Here is a 25,596-nt window from a genome sequence, read left to right as displayed (position 1 = left end):
TTTACTGCCCTATTTCTGCCCAAATCCTTGTTGGTCAAAAGAAATGGCAAGTGGGTCATATGTAAGTGACCCCCCTGTGTGGGTTTCCAGTGTAATATTTTTTGACCAACGCTGTTTAACCCTTACAGGACACCAGCTACTTATTCAAAATGATATCTGGGACCCATGCCCATTTTTGTGCCCATTTTCTGCCCAAATCCTTGTTGGTCAAAAGAAATGGCAAGTGGGTCATATGTAAGTGACCCCCCTGTGTGGATTCCAAGTGTAATATGTTTTGACCAACGCTGTTTAACCCTTGCAGGACACCAGCTACTTATTCAAAATAATGACATCTGTGACCCATGCCCACTTTACTGCCCTATTACTGCCCAAATCCTTGTTGGTCAAAAGAAATGGCAAGTGGGTCATATGTAAGTGACCGCCCTGTGTGGGTTTCCAGTGTAATATTTTTTGACCAACGCTGTTTAGCCCTTGCAGGACACCAGCTACTTATTCAAAATGATATCTGGGACCCATGCCCACTTTACTGCCCTATTACTGCCCAAATCCTTGTTGGTCAAAAGAAATGGCAAGTGGGTCATATGTAAGTGACCCCCCTGTGTGGGTTTCCAGTGTAATATTTTTTGACCAACGCTGTTTAACCCTTGCAGGACACCAGCTACTTATTCAAAATAATGATTCTGGGACCCATGCCCACTTTACTGCCCTATTTCTGCCCAAATCCTTGTTGGTCAAAAGAAATGGCAAGTGGGTCATATGTAAGTGACCCCCCTGTGCGGGTTTCCAGTGTAAGATTTTTTGACCAACGCTGTTTAACCCTTGCAGGACACCAGCTACTTATTCAAAATGATGATTCTGGGACCCATGCCCACTTTACTGCCCTATTTCTGCCCAAATCCTTGTTGGTCAAAAGAAATGGCAAGTGGGTCATATGTAAGTGACCCCCCTGTGTGGGTTTCCAGTGTAATATGTTTTGACCAACGCTGTTTAACCCTTGCAGGACACCAGCTACTTATTCAAAATGATGATTCTGGGACCCATGCCCACTTTACTGCCCTATTTCTGCCCAAATCCTTGTTGGTCAAAAGAAATGGCAAGTGGGTCATATGTAAGTGACCCCCCTGTGTGGGTTTCCAGTGTAATATTTTTTGACCAACGCTGTTTAACCCTTGCAGGACACCAGCTACTTATTCAAAATGATATCTGGGACCCATGCCCATTTTTGTGCCCATTTTCTGCCCAAATCCTTGTTGGTCAAAAGAAATGGCAAGTGGGTCATATGTAAGTGACCCCCCTCTGCGGGTTTCCAGTGTAATATTTTTTGACCAACGCTGTTTAACCCTTGCAGGACACCAGCTACTTATTCAAAATAATGATTCTGGGACCCATGCCCACTTTACTGCCCTATTTCTGCCCAAATCCTTGTTGGTCAAAAGAAATGGCAAGTGGGTCATATGTAAGTGACCCCCCTCTGCGGGTTTCCAGTGTAATATTTTTTGACCAACGCTGTTTAACCCTTGCAGGACACCAGCTACTTATTCAAAATAATGATTCTGTGACCCATGCCCACTTTACTGCCCTATTACTGCCCAAATCCTTGTTGGTCAAAAGAAATGGCAAGTGGGTCATATGTAAGTGACCCCCCTGTGTGGGTTTCCAGTGTAATATTTTTTGACCAACGCTGTTTAACCCTTGCAGGACACCAGCTACTTATTCAAAATAATGATTCTGGGACCCATGCCCACTTTACTGCCCTATTTCTGCCCAAATCCTTGTTGGTCAAAAGAAATGGCAAGTGGGTCATATGTAAGTGACCCCCCTCTGCGGGTTTCCAGTGTAATATTTTTTGACCAACGCTGTTTAACCCTTGCAGGACACCAGCTACTTATTCAAAATAATGATTCTGGGACCCATGCCCACTTTACTGCCCTATTTCTGCCCAAATCCTTGTTGGTCAAAAGAAATGGCAAGTGGGTCATATGTAAGTGACCCCCCTGTGCGGGTTTCCAGTGTAATATTTTTTGACCAACGCTGTTTAACCCTTGCAGGACACCAGCTACTTATTCAAAATGATGAAATCTGGGACCCATGCCCACTTTACTGCCCTATTTCTGCCCAAATCCTTGTTGGTCAAAAGAAATGGCAAGTGGGTCATATGTAAGTGACCCCCCTGTGTGGATTCCAAGTGTAACATTTTTTGACCAACGCTGTTTAACCCTTGCAGGACACCAGCTACTTATTCAAAATGATGATTCTGGGACCCATGCCCACTTTACTGCCCTATTTATGCCCAAATCCTTGTTGGTCAAAAGAAATGGCAAGTGGGTCATATGTAAGTGACCCCCCTGTGTGGGTTTCCAGTGTAATATTTTTTGACCAACGCTGTTTAACCCTTGCAGGACACCAGCTACTTATTCAAAATGATATCTGGGACCCATGCCCATTTTTGTGCCCATTTTCTGCCCAAATCATTGTTGGTCAAAAGAAATTGCAAGTGGGTCATATGTAGGCAACCCCCCTGTGTTGATTTCTGCAGTCACATTTTTGGTCCATGATTCATTAACCCTTGTAAAAGTGATTGTTCTGAATAAGAAGCTGGAGCTCGAATAAGAAGCTGGAGCTCGAATAAGAAGCCAACTTCAGCCTCGTGGCTGTGAGAGGGTTTCTGGGCAACCAGAATGCCACCTCTGTGGGCTACAGCCCCTTATATAATACATAACAATCACCCCTAACAAATACTACATACTACATACTGTATACTTAAATACTACATATATTTCACCCAACACAACATACAGTATATATGACCCCTCCATTAAGTTTATACTACATTTATATCAACCCTACACACCCCTTGTATCCTAGATACCTATCCCCCCAAAAAACATCTCAAATACTGTATACCTATCACTCGCCCACACACTAATTTATATAATATATACCTGTAACCCCTCCACCGCTGTGCCCCTTTTGTACAATATACAGTAACTTTCACCTTACCCCATATACCACGCACCTTCTACTTTTAGTCTTCAGCACTCCGCATGATGTGGCTGCTCTGCTCTCTCCCTAAAGGGCAGAAGGCGGAGCCAGACGGGTGATAATAAAATTAATGGGAGCCCAGCCAGGACTAGTGACGCTGGGTTAGTGCAATATGTATTGCTGCAGGCGCCTAGCCGGCGTCTGGCACCCATCGGGGTCGTTAGGTAAGCCACCCAACTTCCCTGCTGCCAGCCCCCACTGGCTGCAATCCACACAGTCAGAGTCGCTTGAGCCGGCGGTGGTGACAAGGAGCGGGCGGCGCAGGCGGTGAGGAGCAGTCATCCAAAGGCAGTTGAGCAGCCTTGGATGCCAGCCTGTAGATACTCCACTGGAAGTGCCTCGGTGACAGACTTCAGGGACGTGCTTTCTCCGTTATGAAAGCACGTCCCTGTCACAGAGGCAGATGTGCCTGCCCAATCACATCTACCTCAGTGACAGAGGCGTACTTTCATATAGGCAGAAAAGCACGTCCCCGTCACTGAGGCACTGCCACAGGTGCCGTTTCTACAGCTTTTTTGAATGGGCTTTTACAGCCCAGTGCTCGGCTTCACCCACTGCCCGCCCCCTGAGTCTAGACATTTATCATTGTTAGCGGGAGGCACCGCACTTGGTGCCTCCTAGACCAATATATATATATTTTTTTTTAAAGGGGTAAAAATGATTATAATATACAGCATATACTTATGACACATAATATGTGTCATAAGTATTCACTTTGTATTATTTTAATTATGGTTAATCATTAATGACAGGGGAGGCTCTGCCTCCCCTGCCTCCCCTGACTGCACATCCCTGCTGTCCTATGTGTGAAGGTCGGAGTCATTCTGCAATTACAGAACTTCTTAGTAAAACACATTAGGATGAGACTTGTGCGGTTATACTGTAACTATGGGAATCCAGCTCCATTTCCAAAGCTATGTCCCCCATCATAGGGTATTTATTAGAGCGTTTACGCTGTATGTGCATGTACGTGTGGTATGTATGTATGTATGTATGTTTGTGTGTGTGTGTATGTGTATTCAATATTCACTGCTTTCCTTTGTTTTGGGTTACATGCTCACGGAGCGTCAATAGTGAGATGTGCTGCGACAGGGAGTACAGATGCGTCAATAGTGAGATGTGCTGCGACAGGGAGTACAGATGCATCAATAGTGAGATGTGCTGCGTCAGGGAGTACAGATGCGTCATTAGTGAGATGTGCTGCGACAGGGAGTACAGATGCGTCATTAGTGAGATGTGCTGCGTCAGGGAGTACAGATGCGTCAATAGTGAGATGTGCTGCGACAGGGAGTACAGATGCGTCAATAGTGAGATGTGCTGCGACAGGGAGTACAGATGCGTCATTAGTGAGATGTGCTGCGTCAGGGAGTACAGATGCGTCAATAGTGAGATGTGCTGCGTCAGGGAGTACAGATGCGTCATTAGTGAGATGTGCTGCGTCAGGGAGTACAGATGCGTCAATAGTGAGATGTGCTGCGTCAGGGAGTACAGATGCGTCAATAGTGAGATGTGCTGCGTCAGGGAGTACAGATGCGTCAATAGTGAGATGTGCTGCGTCAGGGAGTACAGATGCGTCAATAGTGAGATGTGCTGCGTCAGGGAGTACAGATGCGTCAATAGTGAGATGTGCTGCGTCAGGGAGTACAGATGCGTCAATAGTGAGATGTGCTGCGTCAGGGAGCACAGCATTTGGGTCCAGTTCTCACCACAGCCCTAAATGTGTGGAGTTTGTATGTTCTCCCCATGGGTTTTCGCTGAGCTCACTAGTGTCCTCCCACAGTCCAAAAATATAGTTGAAGGTTATGTCAGTTGGCTCCTGACAAGAATTGAATATGTAAATGGGAGCGGCCAAGTGGTTCTTATCCAATGTCATATTTTATGTATCTGTTATCATCTGCCTCTCTCATCACCCATTCCCCTCACCCAATACCTCTCCCACTGGGCCAGGTGCACTAAGCTTCAAAAGTGATCAAATGGAGAGTGATAAACAGCTAGCCAATCAGCTCCTAACTGCCATGTCACAGGCTGGGTTTGAAAACTGTCATGTAGGAGCTGATTGGCTGGTGGTCGCTTTAGAAGCTTAGTGCATCTGGCCCACTATCTCTCCCCGTCACCTCTCTTCTGTTGCTTTCCATCATAAGATACGTCACCCACTGCCTCTACTTGTCTTCATAAATGCAGTGAGACTGGTGTAAAGGCCCCCATACACTAATGCAATTTGGTCCGATTTGGGACACATCAGCGGCACATCACCGGTGCTTTTGTATTGGATCCGATAGATCCTATGTGGGAAGAGGGGAGCTGCTGAGTGGGCGGCAGGGTGTGCGGTAGCGGGTCTGGACTGCAAATGCTGAGCGGGTGGCAGCAGGTCCAGGTGGCAGCAGGTCCGAGGAGCAGGGCGGGTGGCAGCGGGTCCGAGGAGCAGGTCGGGTGGCAGCGGGTCTGAGAAACATGGCGGGTGGCAGCGGGTCCGGGAGGCACATGTGTGAATGAGGATGGGATGTACTAAAATAGGCCCCCCAGCTGTGTTGCTAGGGTGAGGAAGAGTTTACCTTCCATATCCAGGCTTCCTGGAGGAAGGTATGGCAGGGGTGGGGGTTGGCATCTGCGTCGGAGGCGGCACATTGCGGCGCCCGGCGATAAGAAGCCCATAGGCTATCGCCATCCAAAGGTGGAAATACCCTGGGTGGCGAAAACGAGACGGCCGGGTCTTAGTGTATTTGAAAATGCGGTAAACTCCCCGAAAACAGGGATTTTACTGCATTTTTCCCTTAGTACATCACACCCTAAACCCGCTGTGAAAGTCATCACGTACATACACATTACAAGGGAGGCACAGAGGATTCTTGGCCACATTTACTGTAAAATGTATCACTATTAAGGCCCACACACACTGGCCAATTTTCAGCTGAATGTCGCCCAGTGTGTACGGCTGCATGCGGGTCAACCAGAATGACCTCCATTAGACTGACATAGGGCGGGATGTATCAACATACATCGCCGCCCTTCGCACGGCAGCTACCGCATATGTACTAACATATGCGGCCAGCATCGGGTTGCGGTAACGGAGACCCCCGCGATACCTGTGATGTGGGCTGCGGGGGTCTCCGGCGGCTGACAGCGTCCCCCTGCGTCTCCTCCTCTCCCCTGAAGCCGGATGTCCTCCCGGCTGTGACACCAGGGGGAGGAGGAGGTTAAAGGAGGACGGGAGGGGGGGGGGGGGGGCAGCGCGCGGACGGCAGGCGGCGAAAGAAGCCCATAGGCTTCTATAGGGTATCGCCACCCTCCGGGTGGCGATACCCTGGCCAGCGAAAACTGGGCGAACCGGTGATGATACATAGGAAAATGCGGTAAAACGGGGGTTTTACCGCATTTTCCCTTTAGTACATCCCGCCCATAGACATATAACCAGCACCTTTGTGCATACGTAAGAAGAGAAGCAGCAGGTTCCGCAATATACAGTTTAATACTAGTAATTTTAGCACCTACAGCAGGCATTCCCAACCACGGTCCTCAAGTAACACCAACAGTGCAGGCTTTGTAGATATCCAGGCTTGAGCACAGGTGACTTAATTAGTACCTGAGTGATTCTGATTAAACCATCTGTGCTGAAGCCTGGATATCACTAAAACCTGCACTGTTGGTGTGCCTTGAGGACCGTGGTTGGGAATGCCTGACCTACAGGATAAAAAATCAGTGAAAACTGAAAATTGTACCAAAAAAATAAATAAAAACTTTTTACATTTTTAGCACTAAAGGCCGGTACACACTAGGATATTTTCATTTCAAAAGACTTTGCCAAAATCTCTGATAGATATATCTGTCACCAGTGTAGTCCGTACACACTGAGCCATCTCTGACAGATATATCTGTCACCAGTGTTGTGCGTACACACTAAGCTATCTCTGATAGATATATCTTTCCCCAGTGTAGTGCGTACACACTGAGCTATCTCTGATAGATATATCTCACCAGTGTAGTACGTACACACTGAGCTATCTCTGATAGATATATCTGTCACCAGTGTAGTGCGTACACACTGACCTATCTCTGATAGATATATCTGTCGCCTGTGTAGTGCATACACGCTGAGCTATCTCCAATAGATATACCTGTCACCAGTGTAGTGCGTACACACTGAGCTATCTCTGACAGATATATCTGTCACCAGTGTAGTGCGTACACACTGAGCTATCTCTGATAGATATATCTGCCACCAGTGTAGTGCGTACACACTGAGCTATCTTTGATAGATATATCTGTCACCAGTGTAGTGCGTACACACTGAGCTATCTCTGATAGATATATCTGTCCCCAGTGTAGTGCGTACACACTGAGCTATCTCTGATAGATATATCTGTCATAAGTGTAGTGCGTACACACTGAGCTATCTCTGATAGATATATCTGTCCCCAGTGTAGTGCGTACACACTGAGCTATCTCTGCTAGATATATCTGTCCCCAGTGTAGTGCGTACACACTGAGCCATCTCTGATAGATATATCTGTCACCAGTGTAGTGCTTACACACTGAGCTATCTCTGACAGATATACCTGTCACCAGTGTAGTGCGTACACACTGAGCTATCTCTGATAGATATATCTGTCACCAAAGTAGTGCGTACACACTGAGCTATCTCTGATAGATATATCTGTCACCAGTGTGGTGCGTACACACTGAGCTATCTCTGATAGATATATCTGTCACCAGTGTAGTGCGTACACACTGAGCTATCTCTGATAGATATATCTGTCACCAGTGTAGTGCGTACACACTGAGCTATCTCTGATAGATATATCTGTCACCAGTGTAGTGCGTACACACTGAGCTATCTCTGATAGATATATCTGTCACCAGTGTAGTGCGTACACACTGAGCTATCTCTGATAGATATATCTGCCACCAGTGTAGTGCGTACACACTGAGCTATCTCTGATAGATATATCTGCCACCAGTGTAGTGCGTACACACTGAGCTATCTCTGATAGATATATCTGTCACCAGTGTAGTGCGTACACACTGAGCTATCTGATAGATATATCTGTCACCAGTGTAGTGTGTACACACTGAGCTATCTGATAGATATATCTGTCCCCAGTGTAGTGCGTACACACTGAGCTATTTTCACCAAGGAGCGAGAGATGTTCAGGAGGTTGAAGGCTGTGCTGAAAATCTTTCAAATAAAAGGCTATTTACATAATGGGCGGGGTTTGAATTCCAAGGGTGGGAGCAGGGGCCATTTTATTCAGTGCATTGGGGCCTGATTCAGAACTGATCGCTGGGCCTCATATAGTTGGAGCCCAGCGATCCGGTAAACGCTGCACCACCCGGGCTATATCCCACCTACATGCACGGCTACGATTTTATTTTCCGCCGTGCACGTAGGGAGAAATCCATTCACCTGCACCAGCAAAGTATATGTAACCACCATAACACAATATATATTGGTGAGCAGTGGTGCCAGTAATATATACATTGCTGGCCTGTACCAACAATGTATGGTACTTGTGTAGTTTCACGGCTCCACCGGGCACAGTCTGTGTCTGAAACTTGGCAGCCTGCCAGACGCTCTGTTTAACTGTGCGCGTGCCGCTCTAGCTGTTCTCAGCGCAGCGCGTGGCTGCTTTCCTTATGTAAGCTATGTTATCAGCGTAGCGCTGGGCAGCAGCAGCGCACGCTGCCCAGTGCTGACAGGTCACTGTGGTACTTGTAGTTCCACAGTGAAATAGGCAGTCCTACGCACCGCTGACAACGGGGGCACGTAAACTGAGCGGCACGCGCATAGTAAACACAGAGTCTGGCAGGCTGCCAAGTTTCAAAGCTTCACTGTGCGCGCGGTGGCGCCGTGAAACTACACAAGTACCAATAATGTATATATTACTGGCTAATAACCATTATATCATTTACTAACCGTCCAATATGTTAGGACTATGTAGGCCAGGCATGTCCAACTACGACCCTCCAGTAATTGTGAAACATGGGGTGAGATTTAATAGGATGAGATATTCAGAAAGTGAGAGATTTTGGAAGAAATCTCCAGGTTTTTTTAAAAGCGGCAATCATTTACACTTCAAAATCAAACTGGTTTTGCAGTGTAAATGATTGCCGCTTTAAAAAAACCTGGAGATTTCTTCCCAAATCTCTCACTTTCTGAATATCTCATCCTATTAAATCTCACCCTACAAGTCTCATCATGCCTGAACACAGTTTTACTATTACTGAATGCTAAAACTATGGCAAGGCATGCTGGGATATGTAGTTTCACAACAGCTGGAGGGCCGCAGTTTGGACATGCCCGATATAGGGGTATGGTGTTTATATTTTTGATTTAAATTTCCTTATTATGATTCTAAAATAAAAAAATAAAAATTATTGAGTCCTCTTGGGACCATTGTGTCCGACATTAATATGCAGTAAGTTTCTCTTTTAATTAGTTATTTTTCTTAATCACCACCTCTCTTACTCACTAAAACCTGTTCAATGCCTTCGGAGGTCAGGCCATTTACCTTACCATTGTGTACTGTATGGAAATGACTGGGAACGCTATGGTTGGTTGACCCTATTTCGAATGTTCCGTGTATCTGAAGTAATCTGATCTTGAGTGGTCTTTTTGTTTTCCTTGCGTAAAATAGTCCGTGGGGACATTTTAGCACCTAAATGAAGAATGGAGTTTTGATTTCCAATTAATGTTTTGTTTATCGTTAGTGGGCAAACCTTACATCCCCCACATGGGGAAAAACCTTTTAAACCACCAAGGAATGCAGAGGAACTGGAAATCGCAGATGTTCCCCCCAGAACTGGATCTAATTTCAAAATATGCCAGTTATTTTTTATTATTTTCTCAATGTTTTTGTTATGTGAATTTCTTTTTTCGTCCAGTAGGGGCACTGGAGTTCATGATGGGTATGAGAGGTGAGGTAGCAGAGTGGGCACCAAAGGGTTACAATCTTGTTACCAGTATGCTCCCTGCCTCCCCCCTCTCCCTATTCCCCACCCTCTGACCGTGGGTTACCAATTTTTTCTTTGGTGCCAAGGCAAGAGCAGGCACCATTTTTGTCTGGGAAGCCTCCGGATCCGTCCCCCGCACAGGTCTCCCAAGGGATCCAGCGAAACAACAAGCGCTGCATTTCTCAGTACGTTCCATAGCAGACTCGAACGTCATTGTTCCTGTTCCACAATATCAAAGAGTTCAGGGTTCTATATGACCCTGTTCCTGTTCGACATACCGGACGTTTCACATCGGTCAATTCTGAACCTTAAGCCACTGAATGTGTATTTATGGGTGCCGTATGGAGTACCTTCGTATGATCATATGGACTCTGCAACCAGGAAACTTCATGGCATCGCTCGACATCCAAGATGCTTACCTGCATGTCCCCATTGGACAGGACCACCAACGCTTCCTGAGGTTCACCCTGCTGGTGAGCATTTTCAATTCCATGTGTTACCCATTGGGCTGTCCACTGTCCCCAGGGAGTTCACAAATTTAGTGGCAGTGTTATACCACACCCACCTCCTACGGGGTCCGGATGGTTCCTTACCTAGATGCCCTGCTATTATTGGCCAGTTCTCCAGACCAGCTCCAACACCATGTACAGCTCACAGTTAAGCTGGGTACACATATATACAATCCATGTCTCTTTTAACCGTTTGGCCGACTGTACTCCCGTCGGACCGTCCACAAACAACAGCCGATCACGTGCGTACACACCTGTACAATTTTACTTGCGACGTCCGATGTACTCCCGTCCAAACAGTCGCAAGAAAAAGATTGTACCACCGTACACACTCTCTCGATTTGGGCTTTTGACACGATATATATGAACAAAATGATCATAATGGGCTGGGTTAAGGGCATACCAAAACAAAGAGGCGTGAGTACAGAACCTAAACAAAAGTGACGGGGTACGCGTCTACTAAACTTCTGTATAGAAATGCCGGTCTGGTCCCGCAATTAAATTTGAGAGGCACAAGCAGACAGACAATAGCCCTTAAAATGGCTAAGGATAATACAAGGCACAGTTGCTAATATTTCAATATGCATTACATAATGTGACACACACGGAGCACCAAACTTCTATAAAGCCGGGTATGCGAGTATAGTCAGTTTGCGGTAGTCACCCTGCCAAACTTCTATAAAGCCGGGTATGCGAGTATAGTCAGTTTGCGGTAGTCACCCTGCCAAACTTCTATAAAGCCGGGTATGCGAGTATAGTCAGTTTGCGGTAGTCATCCTGCCAAACTGCTATAAAGCCGGGTATGCGAGTATAGTCAGTTTGCGGTAGTCACCCTGTAGTCGCATACCCGGCTTTATAGCAGTTTGGCAGGATGACTACCGCAAACTGAATAGTCGCATACCCAGCTTTATAGAAATAATGAACTACAATAGTTACACTATAATAAGTACATAGATTCCATTCATGAAGTTGTAATGGCTGGACGAACATGCATATTAGATGTAAATGTGTAGCAGCAAATGATATCAGAAATAAAAAGGGGAGATTTATGAGGTGAATATACTGATCACAGTTTATTTAATCAGTAATAGTGCAATGTTATAATGTTGTCAAAACAAGTCTAGATGGTAACAATTGGAAGCAACACATGTAACAATGTTAGATAAAAGGGTATGTGCACATATAATGTCTGAAAATGGTGAAGAGCAGCCAGATGTGGTGTGGAGCCCCTGGCCAGGGGTCTGTTGGCCGGCTGATCGTAGGGGATGGACAGTAGTGGTGTGGGAGGAGTCAGGTGGGATACCTGAATTCCCACAAAGTTCTTTAAGGTACCTTGTCTTGTAAGCACAGTCCAATGGTAATGAATAGGTCCCCCGTCGCAAGGTCGGTCCCTCGACGCCGCTTCCAGTCAAGGCACTGGTGTCCGCGGGTATCTGTGATACTGATGCCGATGATGGCGGATGCACAGGTGTGAGGCTGGATGGCAGTGGCATTGGGTTCCCGTGCTGGTACCGCTGGAGAGGCGCTCTGGGTATCCCTGTGCAGCGTGGTGATGCCGGGGGGGTGAGTTGTCAGTGGGGAACAAGACCGCAGTGATGTGGTGCGGAGCCCCTGGCGGCGTGGACTACACAGGTCCCACCACCTAGGTCAACAGGCACCGCCATCCCCTGTCGCTGCACCACGGTCACTGGCAGGTGCTCCACGACTATGGGAACCGGGGCAGCGGCGCTCTCACTGTGACATAAAGTCTGAGGTGACTGTGTCCCGACTGTATGGGCGCCTCACAGTGTAAGCTGCCCGGGTACCGCTCTGCCTTCCCACCGCTTACAGCCTTCCATTGATGCCCGAGCTACCCTGCGTCTCCAGTACCCAAACTGACTATACTCGCATAACTGGCTTTATAGCAGTTTGGTGCTCCGTGTGTGTCACATTATGTAATGCATATTGTTTTGTAATAGCCACATTAACAGGAATTTAGATTAAGTTCCCCCAATAAACCCCCAGCAGCTGCTTCGTTGTCGGGAAAATTCACATTAACTGCGGTAGCTCTGTTATTTATATCCCCTCATATATAAATATATATGTCCAGGCTCCAGTTAGCAAGATATATATTTATTTAATCTAAATTCCTGTTTGCCGCAGTGCACCTCTGTCCTCAAGGCTCAGCGATCTCCAGCCGGTACTGTTCTTCTGGTGCTGTTCCTGGGTTGTTCCAGCCGGGACCGGGTTGGATGCGGTGAGTGACCGGTCCCAGCTCCAGGCAGTGGCGGTGATGTGGCCTGGGTACTGGAGACGCAGGGTAGCTCGGGCATCAATGGAAGGCTGTAAGCGGTGGGAAGGCAGAGCGGTACCCGGGCAGCTTACACTGTGAGGCGCCCATACAGTCGGGACACAGTCACCTCAGACTTCATGTCACAGTGAGAGCGCCGCTGCCCCGGTTCCCATAGTCGTGGAGCACCTGCCAGTGACCGTGGTGCAGCGACAGGGGATGGCGGTGCCTGTTGACCTAGGTGGTGGGACCTGTGTAGTCCACGCCGCCAGGGGCTCCGCACCACATCACTACGGTCTTGTTCCCCACTGACAACTCACCCCCCCGGCATCACCACGCTGCACAGGGATACCCAGAGCGCCTCTCCAGCGGTACCAGCACGGGAACCCAATGCCACTGCCATCCAGCCTCACACCTGTGCATCCGCCATCATCGGCATCAGTATCACAGATACCCGCGGACACCAGTGCCTTGACTGGAAGCGGCGTCGAGGGACCGACCTTGCGACGGGGGACCTATTCATTACCATTGGACTGTGCTTACAAGACAAGGTACCTTAAAGAACTTTGTGGGAATTCAGGTATCCCACCTGACTCCTCCCACACCACTACTGTCCATCCCCTACGATCAGCCGGCCAACAGACCCCTGGCCAGGGGCTCCACACCACATCTGGCTGCTCTTCACCATTTTCAGACATTATAAGTGCACATACCCTTTTATCTAACATTGTTACATGTGTTGCTTCCAATTGTTACCATCTAGACTTGTTTTGACAACATTATAACATTGCACTATTATTGATTAAATAAACTGTGTTCAGTATATTCACCTCATAAATCTCCCCTTTTTATTTCTGATATCATTTGCTGCTACACATTTACATCTAATATGCATGTTCGTCCAGCCATTACAACTTCATGAATGGAATCTATGTACTTATTATAGTGTAACTATTGTAGTTCATTATTTCTATAAAGCCGGGTATGCGACTAGTCAGTTTGCGGTAGTCACCCTGCCAAACTGCTATAAAGCCGGGTATGCGACTACAGGGTGACTACCGCAAACTGACTATACTCGCATACCCGGCTTTATAGCAGTTTGGCAGGATGACTACCGCAAACTGACTAGTCGCATACCCGGCTTTATAGAAGTTTGGTGCTCCGTGTGTGTCACATTATGTAATGCATATTGAAATATTAGCAACTGTGCCTTGTATTATCCTTCATTTTAAGGGCTATTGTCGGTCTGCTTGTGCCTCTCAAATTCCTTTATGTTGTGACAGCCTGATATATCATGAGCAGCGGAGCCGCGGCTCCGTGAACTACATTAACCCTGTCACCTCCACACATGATTTATTCATGTGTGCGTTCTGAATGCAATGTACTTATTATAGTGTAACTATATCTGTAGGAGAGATCATGTAGCTATGGAACGCCCACATGGGCGTTCCAGCTTTGTCAGTATAGTCGCAAGGACGGCAGCATATCGATCGAACGTGCGTACACACTGCACTTTTGTTCCGATATGAGGCCGTCCTGTCGGATGAAAATTAAACTGCAAAGAACCATCGACCGACCGAGTATGGACGGACAAGACAGTTTTTTGCCGTTTATCGCTCGTACGGGACAGCGTACACACATATACAATTGAACGGCTGTCCAACCCAGAACGGAAGAACGGCCCGACAATTGTATATATGTGTACCCAGCTTTACTCTTCTATCTTACAGTTGGAAGATAAACTGGAAAAAAATCCTCTCTGACTCCTTCACAGGAAATGCTCCACCTGGGAGCGATTCTAGACTCTCTCGTGCAGCGGGTGTTCCTTGCGGAGGAAAAGATCCTCTCCATGCAGAAATGTATAAAGCCCCTTCTCCATCCTCGGAAGGTATATATTCACACTTGCATGATGGTCTTGGGCTACATGGTGGTCTTCTACGACATGGTGGAATATGCGCAATTTCATTTGCTTCCACTCCTGCTGCAGGTTCTGTGCCAGTAGAAAGGGGACTATGCTCACATCAGGAGTCAGAGGATCACTCTGTCCCAGGATTTTAGTTTTCTCTCACATGGTGGTTGCAAAAAGACCAACCTGTCACAAGGTCGTCCATTTTGGATTCAGACCTGAACCTTAATTACCACCTATGCAAGCCTGAGAGGATGGGGGGCAGTCTACAACTCTCGGTCATTCCAAGGCCGCTGGGAACTGCACGGAAGTCGACTTCCGATCAGTGACCTGGAGTTGACAGCGATATTTCTCATACAAGATATGGATCCAGGACAAGCGATCCAGGGGCATTTCTCATGGATGCGCTCATAGCCCCATGGCCGTTTCCCCTGGTCTAGGGTGGCCAATCCCGGGATCGGGATCGGCGGGATCCCGGGATTTGGCCCCCAAAACGCCGGGATTTCAGTCCCGGGATTGGAGTTTCCAATCCCGGGATTTCGGGATTAGATTGCGCATGCGCAGTCTAATGCCGGGCAGCGTCTGAGCGGGTGCTCAGCAGCTGCCCGGCTTCTCCTGTCCCGGGCAGCGCGGCTCTGCGCAGTGTGCCGACGTCAGAGGTCACGCTGCGCAGGCCGCATAGGATTTCTCCATGTTGTCTGTGAGCTGTGACTGACCCCGGGCACGAACACCCGCCCAGCCACAGACCAGACCGCCGGTGCCCACCTGCCCAGCAGCAGACCAGCCCGCTCCCAATCATCAACACAGCTCGTCCTCCCACCCGGCTCCATCTCCTCTGCTCGCCCACCCACCCGGCTTCCGGCCGCACCACGCAGTAAGTACATATGTGGGGCAGCCGAGGCATGTTTTTTATAGGGAAGCCAATCCCGGGAATCCCGGGATTGGGCATTTTTCAATCCCGAATTCCGGGATTGAAAAAATGCCCCGGGATTGGCTTCCCTACCCTGGTCTATGCCTTTTCCCCCGTTCCAAGTATCTTCTTCATCTGCTTCGCAAATTCAAAAAAGAGGGAGGAACCATGATTCTCGTGGCCCCAGATGGGTTTCGTCGAGGCTGGTATGCGGATCTACAGAGCCTATCGGTGGCCTATCCTCTGAGGCTTCCTCTACGGCCAGATATCATATCTCAGGGACCAGGCCTCCACCCCAATCTGAGTCATCTGGCTTTGACGGGGTGGGTCTTGAGGTGTCATTCTTAAAAGATAAGGGCTTTTCCTCAAAGGTCATTCATACAATGCTTCAAGCTAGGAAAACCTCTTCTGCTAAAATGTATTATCGGGTTTGAAATACTTATTTCTCTTGGTGTTTGACCAGAGGTTTCAAACCCAGACCATTTCTCCTTTCTCGCATATATGGCGTTTCTTCGTTGAAGGTGCAGGTGTCGGCTTAATCGGTCCTCTTTCAATTCAAGTTGACTTTTCTGCCGGATGTTCGCACTTTCAGGGAGTCCTTCATTTCTTGCCTCCAGTGGTCCCTCCATGGGACCTCTCACTGGTTCTCAAGGTGCTTCAAGCTCTTCCTTTTGAACTGCTAGACAAAGTGGATTGAGAGAGGCAGATTGCTGGTTATTCTATGTAGCTCCATATACGCCATTTTGTATGCATCATATATGTAATGTAAGGTGTTCTCATTATAATTAATTGTGTAGCAAAAGTTTTGTTTCCTTGAAGGAGACTCGTAAATCCTTTAGAAGGGGCACAACACTTATCTGTATTTCTGGCTGTACGCCCAGGAGATGTGGGGGAACCAAATCTCAGTAGTGATGTGAACAAGCTAGTGTGTCAATTAGTAGTGAAATTACGTATGGGAATGGAATGCAATTATATGTGTAAAACCCATTCTGTAATAGATAAGAAAACAAATAAATGTAAGCATTAGACTAATAAACTTCAGAACCTCTCATCGATACTCCAGTGTGTGTGTTGATTTGATTATTCTCCTGCATGCAGTAAAGGAACACAGGTTATTGATCAAATCTCTGAGACAAGGACAGGCAGTTGTTAGAATCCCCTCACAGAAGGTTCAGGATGGGGGAACACCTCTAACCGGATCGGAAATGGCTTTCCTGGAAAGTGATGTTCTCTGGGCCATTTCCTCCACTAGAAGGGTATCAGATCTTACTGCTTTATCATGGAGATCACCCTTTCAGATCTTTCACCTGGATGGAGCGGAACTTTGTACCAGACTGGATGATTTGCCTATGGTGGTTTCAAAGTTCCACCTCAACCAGAAGTTTATAGTTCCTTCCTCTCAGGGGCCTCTGAGGCTGAGACTTCTCTTGATTTGGTCTAAGCTTTGGGTATTTATGTACGCAGGACTAAGGCGGTTCGGAAATCGGATGCCTTGTTTGTTCTCTATGATTCCAATAGGCGGGGCTGGCCCGCTTCAAAACAATCTTTGGCTAGATGGCTTATCTGTCAGGTCCGCACCATCAAGTTTGTAACCTTTGGTGCCCGCCCTGCTACCTCACCTCTCATACCCAGTGTGAACTCCTGTGCCCCTATGGACTCAAAGAAAGGGATTCATCAAGGTAAGACCATAAATCCTATTTTTTTTAAATAACTGAAAATAATAAAAAAATAACTGCCATATTTTGAAATTAGATCCAATTTTAGGTGAACATCTGCCAAGAAATCCAAGTTTTCTGTAATTTATAAAAGAGCAAAAAATATATAATCCATATCAAACATATCAAAGTTGCCTTGAAAATATCTCTGCGCCATCCAGTTCCTCGGCGTTCCTTGGTGGTAGAAACGGTGAGAGAACACTGGCGATTGACTAGATTTATAGAGATTTATAACATGGTCGATCTGACACCGCCGCCCGGATACGACTCATCTCGCATAACACTGACACAATGTAACATCGTCAAAACAGCGCACTTAACCACACAGGTTAATCATTCCTGGCACATCAATCCCTTAGTAGTATAGGGGGTATCATTGAATGATTTTGGGGGTAAGTGGCCTGTAAGATGGAGGGACCCAACTGGAATCTCCGATCCCTGCTGTGATCCCTCCTTCTCCGCTGCCAGCCGCATCTTCCATAGGTTTCTATGGGGGATGCGATGCTGCCGGATGTATCAATATCGCACAGCATGGCGTCAGTTGCCAATATCGCACAGCATGGCGCCATTCTGAGATGTTGGTAGACCAGTGTAACCTATAGGCTACAGACCATACTGCCGGCGGGGTAGGGTTGAATCACCCCCATGGTTTCCAGAGTGCACCCTGTCCCGTTTCCCTTTTTGTTCCTTTTCTGCCTCTTTAGAGTTCTGGGACAGATTACATAATATATATACTGTATATTTCTCAGGTCTCCTGGTGATCTTTGGTTCCCCAACGTCAGGAACACTGTATGTGTGGAGCGGATCACACATACGTGACTGTAACATGACCTGTCCTGGATCTCGTGGCAGACTGATGCTGACCAGGACATGTGGACATCGCACAGAACATCTTCTCCTACTCCACTGTGACACCAATGAGGTGTCAGTCACCTACAAACGCGTCAGCCTAGACACCGAGAGTGGCTGCTGGACCCTGCCTGATGCTGGGAAACAAGACTCCTGCCTGTATTATATCCGCCCCTATGGGGGTGATCCTCTCAGATCTACACGCGTGTCTGTACTAGGTAATGTATGTTCTTATCATCTCCAATGTATTCTATAGGGAACCTGGTCTATAACCTTGTGCGATAGATAATATTCACTGGGTCATAGGAATGTAAGGGGGGGATAATAACAGGACCCCAATGTACAAGAGCTAGCAATCTATCCTACTCGCCTGGCTCCATGTCCATGCTGATGACACCAGACTGTTGGTGACCTTCTCCTGTTCCTTCCAGACCCAGTGGTCATCTCCGATATATCATGTAATGCCACCCAGCTGGGCCAGGACATTGCTCTCAGTGTCAGTGTCTCTGGAGAAGAGACCACGGTGATGTGGGAGGTGGACGGGAAGCCTCTGCCTGACAGATACCGGCTGGTGAATGACAATAGGACGCTGATCATCCCAAACGCACAGCGGGAAGATGACGGGAGAAACATCCGGGTCACGGTCAGAAACCCGGTCAGTGTGGAGACCATGGAGCATCTGCTGGAGATTACTGGTAAGAGGGCGGTTACTGGGGTATTACTGGGACCCTATTACCCTGTATACACTGTGTGCTGGGGTATAATGGTAAGAGGGCGGTTACTGGGGTATTACTGGGACCCTATTACCCTGTATACGCTGGGAGCTGGGGTATAATGGTAAGTGGGCAGATTCTCTGGGTCTGGGCAGTGTTCCAGCAGCGCTCCCCCTTACCACATTAGAGTAGACAGGTTTGCAAAGTTTTTTTTTTTTTTTAACCGTTTTTAATTAAGCATCTGTGGTAATACAACATGATCAACAGAATTACTGTCTGAGAACAGATATCGGTATAGAAAGCATATTCCGCGAGGTATTTTATTACTGTTTTGTAGTCTATGTGCTGCTTCCCCAGCAGAGTATCAGTCGTTACTGAGTACTGTGGTGTCCTGAACTTTGGAGACTGCAGGAAAACCGCTGCGATCCTGTACGTGGCGGGATTTGTGCTAAACGCCCGCTGGAGCCATCTGTGATCCACCTCGTGTGTGCACAAATACAACCATCGGGTGCCCATCACTATCCCGCTCCAACCCCCCCCCCCCCTCGCCCGCTGGAGCCATCTGTGATCCACCTCGTGTGTGCACAATACAACCATCGGGTGCCCATCACTATCCCGCTCCAACCCCCCCCCCCCCTCGCCCGCTGGAGCCATCTGTGATCCACCTCGTGTGTGCACAAATACAACCATCGGGTGCCCATCACTATCCCGCTCCAACCCCCCCCCCCCCTCGCACGCTGGAGCCATCTGTGTTCCACCTCGTGTGTGCACAAATACAACCATCGGGTGCCCATCACTATCCCGCTCCAACCCCCCCCCCCCCCCCCCCCCCCCGCACGCTGGAGCCATCTGTGATCCACCTCGTGTGTGCACAAATACAACCATCGGGTGCCCATCACTATCCCGCTCCAACCCCCCCCCCCCCCCCCTCGCAAGCTGGAGCCATCTGTGATCCACCTCGTGTGTGCACAAATACAACCATCGGGTGCACATCACTGTCCCGCTCCAACCCCCCCCCCCCCCCTCGCACGCTGGAGCCATCTGTGATCCACCTCGTGTGCGCACAAATACAACCATCGGGTGCCCATCACTATCCTGCTCCAACCCCCCCCCCCCCCCCCTTGCACGCTGGAGCCATCTGTGATCCACCTCGTGTGTGCACAAATACAACCATCGGGTGCACATCACTATCCCGCTCCCCCTCGCACGCTGGAAACCCCGCAGAATGACAGTGGATGTTTTGGATAAACATTCATTCGCACCCATTATTATTATTATTTTATTTATAAGGCGCCACAAGTGTTCGCAGCGCCCCGTACAAAGGAACAATACAGGGAGACAAAGCTTGGCATAACATTGAATAAATAACAAAAACACAGTACAAATAACGAGCGCCACAGATCAATACACATTACAGCTTGGATATAAGTAGTGAGGACTCAATCAACATACAACTAGAGGCTTGAGGCCAATGATGGAGATGAGTATGAAGATGGTCACTGAGTGTTGGAGTAAAGGAGAGCTGTGAGTGACATGTGAAGAGAAGTGGGCTGTGACAACAGGAGGGAAGAGGGCCCTGCTCGGAGGAGCTTACAATCTAGTAGGAAGGGGAGACAGACAGATTACAAGAGGTGCAAGCGAGGGGGTGGTGGTTAGATAGCAGGATGTAAACAGGCAAGGGGGTCGGAGAACCAGCTGGTTTATGCAGTGGAAGGGTACGCTTTGATGAATAGGTGAGTTTTCAGTGCCCGCTTGAAGCTTTAAGGGACAAAATCATCCAATGGTTGTTAACCATCGAATAATTTTGCAAGTACTGGCAGATCTGGGAAACCTCTGTGGTGTCTCAGATCCGAGAGTTCCCTGTGCGGGAAGCTGCCCGCACCATTGGGGAATCGCCATGAGAACGCCGTGAAATGCTGGGTGTTCCCCGTGAGCGAATCACCCGGACCGCTGCCCCCCCCCCCCCCCCCCCCCCCCCGCCCGCACAGTTGTGTACGAGCACCCGGCGAATAAACTATTTTCTGTGGCCGCTCGCACACATGCTCATGCACAGTCACACAAAATTAAACAATAATAACCCCCTAAATCCTCACTGCGTCTCATTGTGGGCCTATTCTAGTTCACTCTTTCTGACAAAATCCTTCTTAGATGGACAAAACCATGTGCACTGCAGGGGGGCAGATGTAACATGTGCAGAGAGAATTAGATTCGGGTGGGGTTTTACTTCAAAGTGAGATCTATATTGCAGTGTAAAAATAAAGCAGCCAGTATTTACCCTGCACAGAAACAAAATAACTCACCCAAATCTAATTATCTCTGCACCTGTTATATCTGCCCCCCTGCAGTGCATATGGTTTTGTCCATCTAAGAAGGATTTTGTCAGAAAGAGTGAACTAGAATAAGTCCCAGTGTGAGACATGTACCTGTATGGAATCTGCTGAAAATGTCTCCTCAAAAATGGCCAACCCATTGGAGGAGACAAATGCTAGACATCCCCCCAAAAATGTAAAAAGTGTGTGTGTGTATAATATATATTATACTAGGTGATTCATCGCGCCCTACGGGCGCTCTTCACACAGTCCTAAGGGGCTCTGCCATCTTAACCTGTAAACGCACTTATTGCATGAAATATGGTTTGTATTATGGCCAGTCACATGGGGGGAGAGGGATTGCAGGTGTGGGCAGAGTTGGATTAAGTCAGTGGTTCCCAAACTGTTTGACTAGGCGGTACTTATGTAGTATCTGGGCTGCCGATTTCTAAATCGGGTCGGATCGGGAGATCGCATCGCATCGCATGCGACCATGCGATTCGATTCGATGCGATGCGATGCGATGCGATGACCCGATTTTTCCATAGGAATCAATGTTAAAATGGACTGAGTCCATTTTAACATGGAATTCAATGGGAAAATGGGTCCTTTTCATACCCCTACTATCCAAGTGGGCATGGAGTTGGATATAAACCTGTGGCGAGCGTAGCGAGCCACCGAGCCCGAAGCGTGGCGAGCGAAGCGAGCCCCGCGAGGGGACGAATACCGTCCCCTCGCGGGGCTCGCTTCGCTCGCCACGCTTCGGGCTCGGTGGCTCGCTACGCTCGCCACAGGTTTATATCCAACTCCATGCCCACTTGGATAGTAGGGGTATGAAAAGGACCCATTTTTCCATAGGAATCATTTTAACATTGATTCCTATGGAAAAATCGGGTCATCGCATCCGATATCGGATGCGATGCGATGCGATGCGATGCGATATCGCATCGCATCGCATCTGATTGTATGCCTTAACTTAAGGCATACAATCAAAAAATCGGCAGCCCAGATACTACATAAGTACCGACTAGGCTCCCTGGGGTGCCCTGGAGCACTTACAGGGTGCCTCCAATTGGTGGTCACGAACCAATTCAAATTATTATGGTCAATGAAATAGGCAAAATCAGTGCTTGTGGCTTCCAATCTCCTATATATTTGGCTACATCTGTCACTCAAAGTGGGTGTCTGTGTCTATAACGCTCTGTTCCTGGACTTTCCTCTTAATGTGTGATTGCCTTCATCTGTGCTGAACACCTTTCTGAGAAATTAACCTGTTTAAAACAGGTGATGGCAATCATACATTAAGGGTAAGTCTAGAAACAGAGCATTGTGTCCCTCCTGGAGAGGGTCATGTTGGGAGGTATGTGACAGAGAACCAGCCCAGTGAGCCCACAGACAGTGCCAGACACCCACTGCCTTCCCATGTTGCCCAGCACTGCTACTCCACAGCCACCAGGTGAGCGCCCCCCTCCCGCTATTTGCGGCAAAAACTCCCCCCCCCCCGCGCCCCCCCCCCTCCCGCGATTCGCAGCAAAAACACCCGCTCCCCCGCGACCCCCCCTACCGCAATTCGCAGCAAAAACACCCCCGCGACCCCCCCTCCCGCGATTCGCTGCAAAAAGAACCCCCCCACGAACCCTCCCGCAATTCGCGGCATAACCACCAGCCCGCGACCCCCCCCCTCCCGCGAATCGCGGCAAACCCTCCCCCGTGACACCCCCCCCCCCCCCCGATTCGCGGAAAAAACACCCCCCGCGACCTCCCTCCCGCGATTCGCGGCAAAAAGACCCCCCCCCGCGACCCCCCCTTGCACGATTGGCGGCGACCCCCCTCCCGCGATTCGCGGCACCCCCCCCCCCCGCAATTCGCAGCAGCCCCAGGATTAAATGGCACATGCAAAACACTGACATGGCTATGGTCGACAAAAAAAAGGTTGACATGAGTTTTTAAAGATTTATTTTTAACTAGGTGATTCATCGCGCCCTACGGGCGCTCTTCACACCGGCGTAAGGGGCTACGCCCCTTAATTTGTGAACATTTGTATTGTGAGAAATATGGTTAGAATTGTATGAAAGATGCCCTGTATTGCAGCTTCTGGCAGTGGGTGAGGGTCCAGCGTGGCAGCACAGGAGTACCGGATGGTGGCCCTGAGTCAGTGTCTCCTCCTACTGGGTGGGAGTTAGGGTGCATGAGAGCAGGAGGCTGGGATATGAGGCATGATAGGGGTATGTGGGCAACACAGCGTCAGCGATTACCCAGTGGTGGAAGTTACGGTTCAGGAGAGCAGGAAGCTGGGTAGTGATAGGGGTGTGTGGGCATACGGGGGACTAAAGAGGGTGGTGGACACTGTGCAGCTTCTGCCAGTGGGTGAGGGTCCAGTGTGGCAGCACAGAAATACAGGAGTCAGTGTCTCCTCCGACTGGGTGGGAGTTAGGGTGCATGAGAGCAGGAGGCTGGGCGGTAAAGCATGATAGGGGAATGTGGGCAACACAGGGTGAGCGGGTCTCCACTGGCGGAAGTTACGGGGCAGGAGAACAGGAGGCAGGGCAGTGTCCTCCCACATTGATGGCAAAAATATTCAACATCGGCCATAAACCATCGATTATTTGAAAATCATTGATGGTCGATGGGCATCCCTAGAACTGGAGGAGGGTGGGGGACAGTATGCAGCTCCCGGCAGTGGGTGAGCGTCTCCTCCCACTGGGAGGGGGAGTGAGCGTGCATGAGAGGAGGAGGCTGTATAATAGTGGTATGTGGGCAAGACATTGATAAAAGTTGTGGCGCTGGTGCAGAGGGCAGTGGGGAAACCTGCAGTGCGGCAGCCAGGGCCGGATTTCCCACCTAGGGGCGGTACCTGCTTGTGGTGGTACAGGATCCCCCATTGTCACGGGGGTACGTGAAATGCGGGAGCGGGGGCCGCGGTGGTCCGCTGGGGGGTGGAATTGCCGGAAGGGGGTCTGCAAATTGCGGGAGGGTGGGTGGTGTGTGGGGATCCGCGGTTAGCGGGAGGGGGCGGGGGTCCGCAAATCGTGGGCGGGGGCGCGGGGGGGCTTGAATCGTGGGAAGGGGGTCCGCAAATTGCGGGAGGGGGGTTGTCGGGGTTAGTGAATTGCGGGAGGGGGGGTTGCGGAGGTCCGTGAATTGCGGGAGGGGCGCGTGGGGTGCCGTGAGTCAAGGGGGGGTGGTGCGGGGGTCCGTGAATCACGGGAGGGGTCATGAATCGCAGGAGGCGGGGGTCGTGGGGGGGCTGCGAATCGCAGGAGGGGGGGTGTGGGGGGTTGCCGTGAATTGCATGAGGGGGGCGTGAATCAAGGGAGGGTGGGCGCAGGGGGGTGGTGCGGGGGTCCGTGAATCGCGGGAGGGGGCATGAATCGCGGGAGGGGGGGTCGTGGGGGGTTCCGAATCGCAGGAAGGGGGGGTATGGGGGGTGCCGTGAATTGCGTGAGGGGGGCATGAATCGCGGGAGGGGGGTCCCCGAATGTGTGAATTACGGGGCGGTCGCAAATCGCGAGAGGTGCCGAGGGGGCCCGCAAATCGCGGGAGGGGGGCGCTACGGGGGGTTTCGTGAATCGCGGGAGGGAGGGTCGTGGGGGGTTGCGAATCGCAGGAAGGGGGGTGTGGGGGGTGCTGTGAATTGCGTGAGGTGGGCATGAATCGCGGGGAGGTGGGGTCCCCGAATGTGTGAATTAGGGGGCGGTCGCAAATCGTGAGAAGTGCCGAGGGGGCCGCAAATCGCGGGAGGGGGGAGCTACGGGGGGTTCCGTGAATCGCGGGAGGGGGGCGGCGCGAATTGCGGGAGGGGGGTCACAAATCACAGTAGGGGGGGGGGTGCCGTGAATCGCGGGAGGGGGGGTCGCGGGGGGCCCTTTTAATGCCGGGAGGGGGGGTCGCAGGGGTCCCGCGAATCGCGGGAGGGGGCTCGCGGGAGGGAGGGGTCGCTGGGGTCCCGTGATTTGCGGGAGGGTCGCGGGGGTCCCGCGTTTCGCGGGAGGGGGTGGTTGCGGAGGTCCAGCGAATCGCGGGAGGGGGTGGTCGGGTCTGGGACGGATATTAGACAGCACTTACATCGACAGCCATTACATCGACACCATTAGTTCGACAGCTCAATAGGTCGACATGGTTTTAGGTCGACATACCATTAGGTCGACATGTCATTATGTCGACAGCTCATTAGGTCGACAGCTCATTAGGTCGACATGTTTTTAGTTCGACACTGCCATTAGGTCGACAGAGTCTATGTCGACAGTCAAAAGGTCGACATGGGTTTTTTCACTGTTTTTTGGCCGAAATGTCGACACAGTCGACATGGACACAGTTTGAAGTGTACCGCAGCCACTCGCTATGCTTCGGGCACGGTGCCTCGCTGCGCTCGGCACACTATTTTATTCTCCCACCACGCCCTAGTGGATAGTAGGGCATGAAATAA

At 49.6% G+C, this 25,596-nt stretch overlaps 1 protein-coding gene across 1 annotated transcript in view; it reads left to right on the top strand.

Annotated features, from left to right (window-relative positions):
* The window catches only part of LOC146059362 (uncharacterized), a 57,513-nt gene that overhangs the window by 23,283 nt on the left and 8,634 nt on the right, over positions 1–25,596 (top strand). Inside the window, exons 2-3 of the mRNA XM_083171516.1 lie at positions 18,049–18,366; positions 18,580–18,843. Of these exons, the coding sequence (XP_083027642.1) occupies positions 18,049–18,366; positions 18,580–18,843 (582 nt within the window). The remainder of the gene's footprint in view (positions 1–18,048; positions 18,367–18,579; positions 18,844–25,596) is intronic.

This window comes from Crinia signifera, chromosome 2 (genome assembly GCF_055691185.1).
Source record: "Crinia signifera chromosome 2, ASM5569118v1, whole genome shotgun sequence".
In the NCBI taxonomy this organism is placed as follows: domain Eukaryota; kingdom Metazoa; phylum Chordata; class Amphibia; order Anura; family Myobatrachidae; genus Crinia; species Crinia signifera.
Note: the sequence above shows the minus strand (reverse complement) of the source record. Positions and strands in the feature narration are given on the sequence as shown.